The following is a 15432-nucleotide window of genomic DNA, read 5'->3' on the forward strand; positions in this document are numbered from 1 at the left end:
TTATTTTATTCTTTATTATAATTTAACATATAATATTATTGAAATATGTTTATAAATATAAATATGAATATTTATGTACTTTTTAAAATATTTATTTTATATTTTCTTATTATATTACAGCTATTTTCATAATTATTTTGAACTTTATAAATTTAAATCTTACTTTAAATCTACATTATTAATTTCAATTTCACTAAATCCTCTATAGTGTACATTTTTACAACCTTATATCTTTATATATATTATTAGTTTTCTAATTATACTGTCATTTATTATTCAACATTGGATTAAAGAATTTTAAAAAATTTTAAATATAAGAAATTAAAAGCTTTAAATTTTATTTTTATATATAAAGATTTACAATTAATAAAACGAAAAAGGTATAAACTATTAAAAATGGGTTTATAAATTAAAACTAATTAAAAATTGGGCTTTTAAAAATAACAAATATATTTTTTGAATAATTCATATAAAATTTCATCTTACATTCTTTGATTAAAAATCACATGATCCTTGCTATTGATTCCTTTTTTATGTTTGTTTATGATTTTCATTAATCATATTCATAGTAAGTAACTCTGCAAGGCAAATTAAATATATAAATAAATTATGGAATAATAAATTAAAGTAAATATACATAAATTCTTTTCAAGTATTCAAATACTTTAATTCTAATAATTTACTTGAAATTTAATAATATATTTGACTGATACAAAGGTCTTAGAAATATTTGTAATAAAGGTTTGGTAAGATTTCAAATAAATTGAATAATGATTTAACGAAATATTCAAATAAAAAAGCAATCTAGTTGTCATGATTTATTCAAATCTTAACCAGTCTTAATTTGATATAACGCCCTTGTTGCCAAAGTTTAAAAGAAGAAATAACAACTGTAAATTCTTATAAAATAAAATAATAAAATGCATTTTAATTTAAAAATTATTTATTTTTTTATATTAATATTTTCAAATATTTAGTTTTATATTGGTTAAATATGTAGATTAAATAGGAATTAAAGATGAAATTAAATTATAAATGACTATTAACGAATAAAAAGAATTTAATTAAAATTCATGAAAAGTAAGATTTTTTTATTTAAATAAATTTAAAGTATATTATTTACCTTTGTTTATTTGAGTTACGCCGAGATTGTCTTTTTCCTCTGTGTACGTTTAATAAGAAATGTTTTGTATGAGAAGGATTTGCTCGTAATTCACGCGCTTCAACACTTTTAATTTTTTCTAATTTTTCCATAAACTTATTAATAAGTTCTGGACAGTTTAAATGCTTTTCAGGTTCCCAAGTATCTTCATTTGGTGAAAATCCTTTCCATCGAACTAAAAATTCGCGGGTTTTATTTTTTTTAAAATGGACTTCAATAATTTTTTCAACTTCATATTCTTTTGAATCTTCAATGTCTTCATTTGTATGTATTTTAGATGTGTCTATATGCATATAAAGATGGAATCATTTTTGTTAATATTTTATTTAATATAAAAGATATAAAAATATTTTCTTTGTCTTTTTTTATTACTGGTAAATTACAGAATAAAAAAATTTGTTTTTAATACTTTTTTTATAATTGGTAAGACTTAATTTCAATTAAATTTGTAATATAATGACAGATTATTAAATTAAAGTTTTCAAAAATAAACTAATATTGAAATAATTTAATTTTAAAATAATTAAATTTTTATCATTCTGATATAAAACTTCATATACATTATGATTGCAATTACATCATGTTATATTTTATAATATAATTATTAATAAATTATTGATATCAATGAGAATTGTTTGACAATTAATGATAGTACTTTTGCAAAGTTATAATTCGTAATAATATTTTAACCAATACTGGATACAATATTAAGAAATAAAAAGAAATTTGATTAAAAAAGAAAAAAACAACATTCAAATATTTGTATAGAAAGCTTGTTGCATACATTCATATAAGTTACATTACAGTAAAAAAGAAAATCAGCCAATATTTATAATTTTAATTTATTTTTCAAAAATTAAAAATATGTAAAATTTTTTAATATTAAATTTTTTTCAGAATATAAACCCTAATTAAAAAAAACTAATTTTTTGATGAAAATATCTGATACCAAGTTTGAAAATAGTTATTTTATTGTAGATTGATAGTTTTATAAATAGAACATTTTTCAAGACATAGATAATAGAGAGACATTATAATATTTTCAATTAAGTAAAGTTTATTAGCAATTAGTGCTACTTTAAAATATTTTATTCTTATAAATTAAAATGAATGGATATGATATATAAAACTCTAAACGTTCTATCAACTTTATCTAATTTTTACAGAATTACATTATTTTTAATAACAATAATATGCAAAATTTTGACTTAAAAATCATGTTCTAATTTTTTTATGAAAATAAACTTTTTAGTATACCATACTTTGTTCATGATGAAAATATATGTAAATTACAATATATTTTAAACTTTTATTTTTCAATAGAATTTAAGTTTATAATTGTATTAATTAGATTTTTGAAATTTCAACATTTATCATTCAATAATTTTTTAAAAAACTATATCATTTATGGAATACTTTGTCTCATTAATACAATGTATGTAAATTAAAATATAATTAAACATTATTTTTGTATATACTAGATATATTAATTATATTTTTAAAACTATGAAAACAAGTTTACATTTTATATTTAACAATTTTTTTAATGATAAAAATATAATTTATTAACAAGATAAAGAATACTAATTTCGATTAAGATAAAAAATACTAACAATGATTTATTTAAAACTTTTAAATTTAGAAAACAATTAAAAAAGTTTAAAATTTAAAACAATTATTACCTCATGCAGTTTAAAATAATTAATTATTTTACTAACGAAATATTTTTATTCTAACATACCATTTTTAATTTTATTGTTTTTTCCCAGTATTTTAATTTTTTTATCTTGCTTTTTGATTTTTTTCTTAATTTGTTTTATGTCCTTTTCAAAATATTCAGTATTTTCTTCTTGTTCAGTTAAGAATTCTTCAATTAACCTGTCACAGTTTAATTCTTTTTCTTGTTCCCATGTATCAGATTCTACCGTATAACCTTTCCACCGAACTAAGAACTGACGACGACCCTTTATCGTACGTTGATCTACAATTTTTTCTACCTGAAATAATTTATTTAGCGATAAAAATAATAAAATTTTTAGTATAAAATATATTTAACTCAACTTTTGTATTCTATTCAAATATAATCTATCGATTCTTTTATCCTTAATACAATTTATCATTCATTCTATATTACCTATGCATTAATGAAACTAAATTTGTTTAAAATAAAAAAATATACTTAAATATATATTATATTATATATATATATATATATATATATATATATATATATATATATAACAATATTAATTGTATCAAGCAAATGAATATAGTTATTTAAATGTAGAATGTATACAATTGGATCATACTCTAAATATTAAGTTTACTTCAAATGAACTTTTAACAAATAGAATATATTAATTTTATATATTTAATTTTTATTACTTTATTTACTTTATATAAAAATAACAAATTAAATCCATTTAATAAAATATTTATTCTAATAAATATGTAATAGATTAATCATAAGTTATTCTATATAATTCTATATAATTCTATATAATCAATATCAAATAATTTAAAGTAACCAAGAATTTGTATACAATCTATAAATAAATAGTTTTTCTAAAATTAATTAATAATGAAACACACCTCATATTCTTCTCCATCTTGTTCATTTTTATTCTCTCTGTGAACTTTACTCTTCTTATTTTTGACTAATAGTATTTTATTTTCATCAATTATACTCTTTTCTTCTTCATAATTTTCAATATTACATTTATCAGATTTATTCTTCATTTTCTTTTTATCATCTTTCTCAGTCTCCTCATCTAATTCCTTTTTATTATTCACAATTTTATCACAGTCTTTCTTCCAGTTTTTAACTAAAGATTTATCATTCGATTGTTCTTCATTTTCATCCTTAGAATTGTTATGAATTTCTTCATTTGTTTTTCTTTTTACTTGACTACGGTTGTTACGTTTTCTTTCTATGTAATTTATTAATTCAGAATCATAACTGGTTTTATCATTGTTAGTTTTAATTGAGCTAAGGGTTTCATCAGCGTCTTCACTAATTATCTCAGGCTTTCTTTGTTTACCTCTATGTATACGATGCATTATTTTGAAATTAATTCAATGTGCAACCTAAAAAAGAATTATAAATATTATTATATATCCATGTATAATAAATTTATACAATTATTCAATAATTTTGTTATGTATTTAACAGAAATTTTAACATAGTTTTTAAGTTGTTAATAAGCAATAGATATGTTGATTAAAATAATTTGGTGAATCTTATATTTTATAATTTCCCGCCATAAAACATTTTTCACTGAACGTATACTATACTTTACCCCCTCCTTTTAGCTTACTGTTTTTGAAGCTGCATTTTTAAATAGAAACATCTTTTTTAAAATTGCTCTCATAAGCATTTTTTTTTGAGAATACAATTGAAAGGTAAAGAAATACAAAATCGAAAAATACTGTTACTGTTGTTATTGGTACTACTGTATGTTCTATTTGACTTCCTAACCTGACATGATTTAGAAATACTCAAATAAAAGTTAAGTACACCGAATACGAATTTAAAAAAAATAAATACAAAATATAATATACATGTACCTTTGAAATAAGGTTAAGCGTTTATGTTAATGGCGCCTTTTTTAGTTTTAAGTTCATTAAAAGCACGCGCGACAGTCAATAGAAATTGTACACGCAGAAAAAGCGTGATTCTTTCAATTCAATTTATTGGAAAATGTACTATTCGTTAATATTAATTTATTTTATTAGACATAATACCATTATTGCCGTTTCTTAATTCTCACTTTTTTAACCATTTAATATCTATAATAATTAGTAAAGTCGAATCAAGAGACGTAGTTCAATGAAGCGGTGACTTTTTGAACCACACATGTTCGCCTACATTCATTGGCTAATCAAAAATCAACGAGTGATGTCAAGATTATATATTTTAAAAGTTAAATCTATATTAACAATGGCTTCAAGGCGAATAATAAGTAGGCATAATTTTTTATAATTTCTAACACACTTGGCCACTATAATTTTAATTTGTTCTAATATTCGTTGACTGCATTATTAAAACATCTCTTTCAAATTCAAGTCAATTTATGCAAATACTCTTTTCTCAATGAATTAATTCTACATTATATTTACTTGATTTTACTTAAGTTATTTACAAGTTTAATTATTAAACTTTAATTGTAAATATTCTTAAATTTAGAAGCTTAAATCAATGGCTTGAATTATATATTTTAGTATTCAGAACATTCAAAGGTTATCGATTTTGTGATTAGGATTAAAATTGAAATTATGAAAAAAAAGGAGATTTTGTACATTTTGTATCAACTTTATCAGAATAAATCTTAATTCAATATTATCCAAGATTAAATATTTTGGTATGATTTTATAGTTATAAACCATATATTTAATGATTAATTCTCAATATTTTACATAAATATAAATGTATGATTATAAAAATGTTTAATAAACATCATTAAAAAAATTTATATTTCCAGAAACTTATTTAATAAGGTTTTTTTGGTTTATATTACAATCATTAATTTAACATTTGATTTTTAACATACTTTTAATTATTCCACCATTTTAGTTTACTTATTAATGCCTGACTACTGTTATAAATATAAAAACTTTTAGTTTTTTTTTTATTTTTTGACATTTTTAAATTAAATAACATAATTGTGATATTTTATATATTTTTATACAAAAGTTTTTAAGTATATCATTGAAAAAATATATCTAAAATTTCTTTAAATAGGTATTCAAATATTTTTGAAGACGAATGTTTGAAATATTAAAAAGTGTTATAATTTCTTAAAAAACTTGTTTTAAATGTTTTATAATAGTACAATTTAATCTAAATAAATATGAAATATACACAAATTGAGAATAAGTTTAAAAAGTTATAGTACTCAATAAAAAAACAATCGTTATTTAATAACTTAAATTAATTAGTTTATTGAAAATGCAAAAATATTACTTAATATTATTTATTAGGTATTGTTTATACATTAATTAATTATTCATTATTGTTATAAAAAACTAATCGTCTGAAAGAATATTTGATAATACTGTTCCGAACTATTATCATTATAAATAAGTATTTTATTCCTCATCATGATTATGTACGATTTTAAAAGCAAAAAACTTTTTAATAAATGTTACTATAAATATTTTAAAAAATGAAAAAAATTAAGGTAGAAACTCTAGTGCAACTAGTATACAAATGCTTATAATATTAATTTTTCTTAAGAATACGTTATATAATTATTACTATCGTCTTTCGTACAATTTACAATGACAAATGTTAATAAACATTTTAATAATATTAAATGAATTCTTATATTGTATAGATTGATTATAAATTTGTAGTATGATTAGAAAAGAGGAATAATTTTTCAATAAATTTTATGTAATAGGTAGATTTTAAAATCTTATACAATTTCAATAAAATAAAAGTAATTCTTTAATTTAAAAAAGGTTCTAATGCAGATAGCTTTTAACTACATAATTGAAAATTATATTATAAACATATAATTATGGCTCAAATGATTATTTTTATTTTAAATAAGTAATTTTATTTCTTAGCTAATGCTACACCAAAAATGGGTTTAATAAGTATAATATTATGTTAATATTCCCATAATTTGAAAATAAAATTCAAAAAAAGGTAAGTGAATTCATTTGAAAATTTTATTGAAATATTATTGAAAGAAAATAACGAAATGAATATTATTATTATTTTATTTTTTATATTTTTCTTATTATTTAATTAGTTAGTTGAATTTCCCGCATTGTTGTAAAATATATAATTTATTCCAAAACTATTTTGAAATTTTGAAAGTAACAAATATGTAATGTAATCTTTGATTCTTATGAGATGGATATTTATAATGGATTAATAAAATTGTGCTAGATGGCAATTTTAGAATTCACTATTTTAAAAATATTCTTAAAACAATTCATAAAAATATGTTTTAAATTGGATCTTATATGGTGAAATAAAATAATGAATTTCTTGAAGGTACTTTCAAAGCCTGCGAATGGACGATTAACAATTAAGTAGCAATAAAACAGAAAGAATATGTAAATATCATTTACTCTAAATCTCATTTACTAAAATCATTTAATAATAATTACTAACATAGGAAAATTTCCTTTTTGTTTCCAATTTATATTTTTCACATTTTTTTCTAATTGGTTCCTTCTCAATCGGCTAATGTCATGTTCAGTCTCATATTATACTAGAAAATTAGTTTTCACAACTTAAAAATGCAGATGCTTTAGATTCCAGCTCACTATATAATCGATGTTTATTTATAGGGTAAATATAACAATTTTTTACTAGTGTTTATATAATCATTTTTATTATATACATGTGTACAAAATGTGTCCGATGATTCGGCTTGTTCACCAAATCCGGCTCGAAGAACCAAAATGTTTAAAATAACTCAGAGACCACGAGCTGTTATGTGGTAGAAATGTGCGGCCAAGCGGAAGGGATGGCGTATTAAATTCAATATTAACACATCTATTTGTTATGCTGTTTATTCCATTAATTTCCAGATACAGGAATGATTCTTGTTGCTGATATCAATCGATGAACTCTTGGTTCAGGGCAGATCACACATAGCTTTAGCATGCGCTTTAACCAGATGTAGGAAGATGTATATTTGCTGCTTCTCTTGGCGTATTGCACTGGTGCTATTCCTTGGGAAGTGAGGGATTTTAAAAGCTCTTACCACTCTTCAAATAAAGCCGCGTGTTTCTGCGATTGCTTCGTGCGCTGGTGGGGCACGTGCTGTTTCGATGTTTCTGCAAGATGAGCGCTGAGTGCGAAGATTAACCACGTGAGCATAGGACCCAAGCTAGGAGAGAAGTAAGATCGGCATAGTAGGCACTGAATAGCGCAAAAATTGGCTTGCCGATGTGTGATTCTGGCGTTTGAAGCAATAGCAAGATTCTCCTTAGTTATAGGCAATAGAATTAGTCAAGATAATTTTGCGTTTTACTTTTGAAACGAACATAATCCTTTAAATATGCTCGGTGACCTGGCTCCTGGAGAAACCTTGATTGGAAGATGATGGATATAACGGATTAAGTAGATGAGACTACAAATGAAGACTAGTCTTGGACTCAGTTGATGGAACTTTGCCACTTCTTTCTTCTATGAGGACAAGGTAAGTGCTTGTCTTCGGACTCCAATAAGGGAAACTTTTTTCCACTTCCTTTTTCTTTGAAGACTCCAATGTGAGTGATTAAATCTTATAGTTGTCCCTCCTAAATACAGTTCACTGAACATGGTCTTTACTTGGGACCCCTTCCCTTTTTTGTGTCCAATCAGAGAGCTTGCGGCTTATAAAGCGAGTGCAGTGGCTCTCGCGGCATCGCCTTGAATCACGAAGCTCAGTCTTCTCTTGGCCTTCGACCTCATTGCCCTTGACGCGCCTTTGGCAGTCGCATGACAGACTTGACAACAAGAGGGGAGGGGGCAGCATATACCGTTAGATTTTAGATTTTGGGTATAACGATTCTAACCCCGATCCCTGAGTCTAACGACTTGTTTTGCCAGATGATTTATGGGAAGAAGTTTTCAAAAGTCCACCGACTATTTAATGATGTTGTTTTGCTAGATGTTTTATGGCATTGGAAAAGGTTCTCGCAATCTCGAACAACATGAGTAACGTATCGATGCTATTGGAAAAGATTATCAAGTAAAATTGGTTATTTATTTGTTAATATTATATATATATATATATATAATATACAATACAATTTTAATTTAAAAAACAAAATAAAATATAATTAAAAAAAATAAGTATATGTTACGGATTACAGCAGTTTTAAGCACAATACAAAGTGGGAGAGGTATGAGCGCTCAAACATTTGTTTTATAAACACTGGCCAACGAACTCGAAGAATGCTTCTATACCGAAAAAATTCGAATATACGACTATAATTTCGAAAAGTAATAACAATGAACCCTACAAGGCTATGGCCCTATTGACATCACGAAAAATATCGGCATAGCAACAGCCACCGATGCGCTATCGGCGCTGCAAGTTCGTAAGAGAATATTTAAGGAGCTGCACGTGCCGCGATTCCTTCTTGCTAGTACTAATTACGCACTCTCCACATCGGGCTCGCTATCCAACCTGCAATCGCCATTATGAAGCAATAGCAAGCATCAAGCAACCTAAAGAATTAATAGCGACGCCACAACTATACCGGCACCCACGCCTCCGTAAGCAACGCACCACGCTCGTTCTTACATCTTACCTCTACTCATCGGCTCACGCCCGCATGTAAGCAACGCACCACGCTGGTTCTTACATCTTATCTCTACTTATCAACTCACGCCCGCACATAAGATACGCCACTTCGCTCGTTCTTACGGCTTACTAAAACATCGGCTCCTGTCAACTACATAAGCAGCTACCACACGAACGTGCACCAATGCCACGACTACATCTGATCTCACGTACACAAGCAGTGACGTCACACGGACGTTCTCCCACCATTCCGTTCACTACAGCTCTCACCCCACGCCGGCGGCTTGATTTTACCTCTGCGTGCTGTAGACGTAGAAGTCTTTATAGAGTTGACAGGTCCTAGCACGAGCCATTCAAAAATGGATAATTGCGTCAGTGGCATGGATGGAGAACGAGTAATGATATGGGACTTGATGATCTGCCTATATATGTCTGCTCCAAGAATGATTTCTACTGTTCGAGGTGTAAGATATTGCGGATCGGCGAATATTAAGTTTTTCAAGTATGACCAATAGTGTGAAGTTGGTTCTAAAAAAGGAATTATTGATGTTAATGATTTAAGAAAGTGAGCCTGTATAGTGACTATGGCTTTCGAGTGAATTGAGTGGAGAGTGAGTGACACAACATCTTGTGTCTTGAGTTACTTGAGCTCCCCCAATTCTATGAATGCGAAGGATGGAACGTTTTATAGGAATATAGCGTTGTCTGATGAGGTTCTCGATGACGAATGAAAGTTCAGAGTCTGTGTCAATGAGAAGATGAACTTGCACTGTATTAGTTTTTGACCGTATTTCAGCCATGGCTGTAGCAAGTAATGATATGGTGAAATGAATTATGTGTCGATGATGGGCTTGAACTATTGGATCATCTTTTACATTTTCTGGAGCTTTTGCAGAAGCCGGTGTAGTCTCTTAAGGAATTGAGGCAGAGTCTACGTTTTCTTCTCAGATTGTGTCTGTAGCGCAGACATTTTTTATTTTATTTTGAACACATTTGAACGAGATATTTTTTGGGGCAGTATATGCACACCTATGGCTCGGATGATCCAAATGATTAAACTACCCGAGGTTTTTTCACTTGCGCCTTGGTTGGCGAGTCTTCTGTTAAACTAAATTCTTTCTTGGAGAATTGGTGTAGTTTAGTGATAATTCTTTAATTTTTTTATTTTAAAAAATATTACATGACAATCTTGTTTAGATATTCATTTTACTTACTTAATTTTTGGAAGGAAATTTAAATGAAATAAATGGATAAATATAATAAATGATATGAGTAATAAAATTTCTTTAAACATACTTTGCAAATAATTAAAAATTTCGAACACTTTTATAAATAATTTCTTATTTGTAATGTTATATTTATTGAAATTTGAATTTCATAATTATAATTTATTAAAACATTAAAGTGAAATGCCAAGTAATTCTGGATTTGCTTTGATTAAACTAAATTCTGTTATAAAATTATCTGCAAGTTTAGGTTTCAATGTCTTTACAGCTCTATTGTATATATTAGATACTCTTATAGCTTCTCCATACTTCATTTCAAAATTTATAAATTCCATCCAAACATCTGTATTCTCTTTACCAAATTGTAACGTTGTCATCTCATGTGGTCTTCGAGCATTTTGCAAAGAAATATCAGGTTGTAAAAGTTCAAGAGCAGCCATTTTTTTATGAAGTTCTATACATGGAGGTGGATGAAGACATAATTTATCATAAATCCTACGAGCTATATGTATATCTACAGATAAAGATATAATCTTAGCATTTTGAAATTTATATAAAACAATTAAACAAATATTGAATTTAAAATTTACCTTTAGTAAGCACTATCCATTCAATATAAATTGGTTTAATATAATTACTGATAATTGGTTCACTTTTTAATGCATCTTGAAAAAATTTTTCCAAATTTTCAGGATTTTTTGCTTGTATATGAAGTAGTTTCAATCTGAACAATGGAAGTGAATTCTTTCCTAAGATATCTATTGCCTAAAAGGTTATTTAAGTTTATACAAATTAATATTAAGTTTATATGATTTTAAAACCAACAAAAGTATTTAATCTATTTTTAAAAAATGTAATCTACGTACTTTATTAAAAATTTCTGTTGCTAGTTCTTCTTGATTAGTGCTAAGAAGATAATGTAATTGAGCATGCCAAAGACTTTCACTTTCTGGCAAAGCTTCTGTAGCCCAATTAAGAATTTCAAATAACTTACCTTGTGTATTACTATTTTGATTATTTTTATCGAAATTTAACATATCAATCTTTAAAAATTATCAATAAAATTATTATAAAATAAAATAAATAACTAGTTATTTATATATAAAAAATTTACCCAATTTAAATAATATTTCTCCTTCAATTTTTTGGCTTGATGGCATTGTAATAACACATTTTTTAATAGTTTACGCTTGAAATTTGGAAGTGTGTCCGTTTCTTGGTTTATTTCAAGCATACAATCAATGAACAATGACCACATTTCTTCTGTTTTAATTTTTTTTACTGCAGTTTGATAAACTTTATAACAGTTACTTATACGATCACGCAATGAAGAATGTTTTAAAGTTTGAATTTCCATTGACGATTCGTCAGTTTCCAATGATGGTTGAATCAAACCTTTAAGTTCTCTATGGGCCATTGTATCCCACATCATGGGTTCATGTAAATATTCCTTGACCATGTCACTAAAAAATATTTAATATGTATTGAGTATATATAAAAACAACAATTTTAATATGTTATACCTCACAATTTTATGTTGTAATTTTTCTGTTTTATCATACCCTTGTGTAATATTCAAGAGTTCAATTATAAATTTTATATCTCTAATTCTTTTGAAGGCTTGTTCATAAATAATAAAAACTTTTTGTAGTTCAACAGGAATATTTGAATTATTTCTAATAGTTCTAACTGTAGATATATCTATTGATTTTACTTTATTATTTTTGGTAAAAACATAATCTAATTCTAATCTAAAATAATTGAACAAAATTATTATTCAGAATTAAGAGTAATTTTTATATTAATAAAACAAACTTGAAAATATCTGTATAAAGTAACTTTGAATCCGGATGGAAATGTAAACCTCTTAAAAGAAAATTTTTTGCATTTTGTTGATTATTATTCTCTTCTATTTCCCAAAGAGCTGCTATATGCCAACATTTTGGCTTATCTTGATGTATTGAAAGCATTCTACCAATCATTCGACTAATACAACTATGAAATTTCTATATATACAAAAAGGGATTGTATTTATATGCTAAAAAAGACATTTAATTTCAATTGAATAAAAGAACTACACTTACAACATGTTTACAAAACTTCATATAAGCAATCCAAAATCGTAAATCATCTTGAAATTTTAAAATAGCATCTTTGTATAAATGATTAATTTTATTTGCAATTGTAAAATCAATATCAGATTTCATTTGTGTAATTCCATATCTCTGTAATTATAAACATGTTTTACGTAATTCTATTAATAAACATACAAATTTATAAATAATTATAATATACTAATTATTTACTTCTCTACGCTGTTTAACAAGTTTCATTAAATCCATTTCATACTGGATATATCGTAAAAAATCTTCTTTTGATTTTGTATGTCTTTGAAGTTTATATTCATATTCTTTTAATTTTTTTGTTATTTCACTATAAGTAAAATAATAATTAATAAAAGTTCTTTTCTTCAAATTTAAATATTATGAAGCACCAAAATTATGTATATGAATATACATATAATATTTGTATGTGTATGGTGCAAAAAGTTATTAAAACTATATTTTAATTGTCTTTAAGTATCTTTTACATGAAACAATATATACAATACAATTCAATTTCTTAATAAATTACACAATGAATAAATGTGTATATACTTAAATAAAATGCTAAAGAATAAAAAACATTTATAAATCTATAAATTTATAAAGCTATTTATAGTACTTATTAAAAAAATTTAGTTATAAATATAAATGTTCAAAAAATATATATTGTCATTTAATAATTATGATCACAATTTAATAAAAATGTAAGTTAAAAACTTACCAAATTTCACGTTCACTAAATAATTTTAACTTTCTCATTTGTTCAAGAACAGGACGCATATCCTCTACTTTTTTTTGTACAAATTCAGCCATCGTAAATAATATTGATTCATAAAGTTGAGCTAAACATATGTAAATATTTTTTATTAGTTAAAAATTAATTCTTTAACTTTTAATTATTTCGTTTTCTTGTACTTATTGTTAACAAAGATAGAATGCATTCTTATACGCAAAAGATGTTAAGTTTATTGGCTTCTGAAATCGCGCGTAATATGAATATCTATTTATATTTTACAGATCAGTATATATCAATATAAATTTTTCATTGAACACAAATATTTATTTTCATTTATATAATGTTTTATAAAACAAACAATTATATTTAAAAATTATAAGATTTATAAATATTTATAAAAATAGTTTTTATTTAATATAATGCAACAAGTTCAAAAAATTTAAATATTGTGTTAAAAAAAAGTGAATTATAGCCAAATAAAATTAGTAGTTTGATATGCTCGCTCTTACTTTTAAAAATATAAATATATATTATTATAAGTTATACAGAATTCTAAATAAATAAATACATATATATTCAATATTCAGAAATTGTTAATGATCGGTTAAGCGAGCTTCAACTAATTTTATTTAGATTAGGTAATATTATTAATTTTATAATATGAATTCATATTACTGTTATATGATAACTTCAAAATAAGTAAAAAAAGCGGAGCATATTGTTATATGACAGATATCAAATTTATTTTCAATAATATTTTTTAAAGTGCATTAAATTTATACCCTTTATATAATATATTAAAATATATAAATCTACTATATGAATTACAGGAAAAAATACGTTGAAAATAAACAAATTGGATAGAAATTGTTCCTAACAAAAATAATACGGATATATTGAAAATACTATACATATTTAATTTTTTAAATATAAATTTTATATAATTATTTTATGTACTATTCTGTTTTTCAAGAGAATACCAGCAAAATATCAAGCACAATTCGAAACTTAACAATTTAGTATTAGTATTTTAGTCATTTAGTATTTTTGCGAAATTATATGAATATTGGTTAAGTCACTTAAGAACTAAACTTTATAACTCTAAAAATCAGCTTGAGACGTTTAAATAAAAACATTTGTCATTTCAATAACTTCATAATTGTTACGGATTGCAGTAGTTTCTAAACAAAATAAAAAGTGGGAGCATTATTATTATCTTCAGCAAAGGGATTAATTGCAGCTTAAGCGAAGATTTACAAGTCGCAGGGGCATCCCACAGGTTATGCACTCTGACTGCGGAACGACATTCATCGGAGCTGACAAGGAATTAAAAAAACTTTTCATCCAACACACGAAGGAACTCCACCACATTACAACCACACTCACGAATGACCACGCGCAGTGGGAATTTAACCCACCTGCAACACCCCACATGGGAGGAAAATGGGAAGCAACAGTGAAGTCAATCAAGTTCCATATCAGTCGAACAACAAGAGAAGCATCATTCACCATTGAAGAAATCAACACATTACTAACCCAGATAGAGGCCATTCTAAACTCACGTCCAATACACTCATTGACGGACGACCCCAATGACTGCTCTGCACTTACTCCAGGTCATTTCCTCATAGGAGAACCCCTCAACACAATTCCTAACCCATCCACAAGTGATCATAAAGCGTCAATAATGTCAAGGTGGCAATTCTTACAACAACGAGTTCAACGATTTTGGAAGCAATGGAAAAAACATTACCTACAGCAATTCCTCTCAACCTCTAAGTGGCATCACCCAAGCAACACGATCAAGGTTGGATCACTAGTTCTCATCACAGATCAACGCCAACCACAATACAAGTGGCCGTTTATGGCTCAATCTAGAGTCATAAAACTGCACCCTGGAAAGGGTGGACTAACTAGAGTAGTGACACTAAAATCACTTCTTCAATAA

The 15432-nt window shown here is 25.5% G+C and overlaps 3 protein-coding genes across 4 annotated transcripts; 1 reads left to right on the forward strand and 2 right to left on the reverse strand.

Annotated features, from left to right (window-relative positions):
- Positions 1–540: 540 nt before the first annotated feature.
- On the reverse strand, positions 541–10217 carry LOC105360841 (uncharacterized). Its single transcript, XM_011497840.1, has 6 exons — positions 10062–10217; positions 7888–8108; positions 3755–3884; positions 2904–3159; positions 1124–1445; positions 541–578 (listed from the first exon to the last, which is right to left on the reverse strand). The coding sequence occupies exons 1-6, from the start codon at positions 10215–10217 to the stop codon at positions 554–556; spliced, it is 1110 nt and encodes a 369-aa protein (XP_011496142.1). The 3' UTR covers positions 541–553.
- Positions 10218–10761: 544 nt separating this feature from the next.
- Positions 10762–13595, reverse strand: LOC105360684 (U3 small nucleolar RNA-associated protein 6 homolog). Of its 2 annotated transcripts, none has more exons than XM_011497657.1 (9): positions 13470–13595; positions 12950–13076; positions 12728–12868; positions 12459–12649; positions 12206–12394; positions 11758–12106; positions 11510–11686; positions 11234–11408; positions 10762–11157 (listed from the first exon to the last, which is right to left on the reverse strand). In XM_011497657.1, the coding sequence occupies exons 1-9, from the start codon at positions 13559–13561 to the stop codon at positions 10817–10819; spliced, it is 1782 nt and encodes a 593-aa protein (XP_011495959.1). In that variant the 5' UTR covers positions 13562–13595; the 3' UTR covers positions 10762–10816. The 2 variants fall into 2 exon arrangements, with proteins under 2 accessions (XP_011495959.1, XP_011495958.1); XM_011497656.1 differs by having other exon boundaries at positions 12167–12394.
- Positions 13596–14766: 1171 nt separating this feature from the next.
- On the forward strand, positions 14767–15432 carry LOC105360842 (uncharacterized). Its single transcript, XM_011497841.1, has one exon. The coding sequence runs from the start codon at positions 14767–14769 to the stop codon at positions 15430–15432; it is 666 nt and encodes a 221-aa protein (XP_011496143.1).

This window comes from Ceratosolen solmsi, unplaced genomic scaffold (assembly GCF_000503995.2).
Source record: "Ceratosolen solmsi marchali unplaced genomic scaffold, CerSol_1.0 scaffold47, whole genome shotgun sequence".
NCBI classification, from domain to species: Eukaryota; Metazoa; Arthropoda; class Insecta; order Hymenoptera; family Agaonidae; genus Ceratosolen; species Ceratosolen solmsi.

Bases quoted from the DNA above. Each gene is read 5' to 3' on its own strand.
- LOC105360842 (XM_011497841.1), top strand. From the start codon at position 14,767: ATGCACTCTGACTGCGGAACGACATTCATCGGAGCTGACAAGGAATTA.
- LOC105360684 (XM_011497656.1), bottom strand. From the start codon at position 13,561: ATGGCTGAATTTGTACAAAAAAAAGTAGAGGATATGCGTCCTGTTCTT. The intron at 12,650-12,727 runs GTAAGTGTAGTT...TTGTATATATAG, and splicing joins TGAAGTTTTGTAAACATGTT to AAATTTCATAGTTGTATTAG. The intron at 12,395-12,458 runs GTTTGTTTTATT...CAATTATTTTAG, and splicing joins CTTTATACAGATATTTTCAA to ATTAGAATTAGATTATGTTT.
- LOC105360841 (XM_011497840.1), bottom strand. From the start codon at position 10,217: ATGGCTGAAATACGGTCAAAAACTAATACAGTGCAAGTTCATCTTCTC. The intron at 3,885-7,887 runs GTAAGAGCTTTT...GAATAAATCTGA, and splicing joins GCGGCTTTATTTGAAGAGTG to TAAATGTAATATTGAAAATT. The intron at 3,160-3,754 runs GTGTGTTTCATT...AAATTATTTCAG, and splicing joins AAGATGGAGAAGAATATGAG to GTAGAAAAAATTGTAGATCA.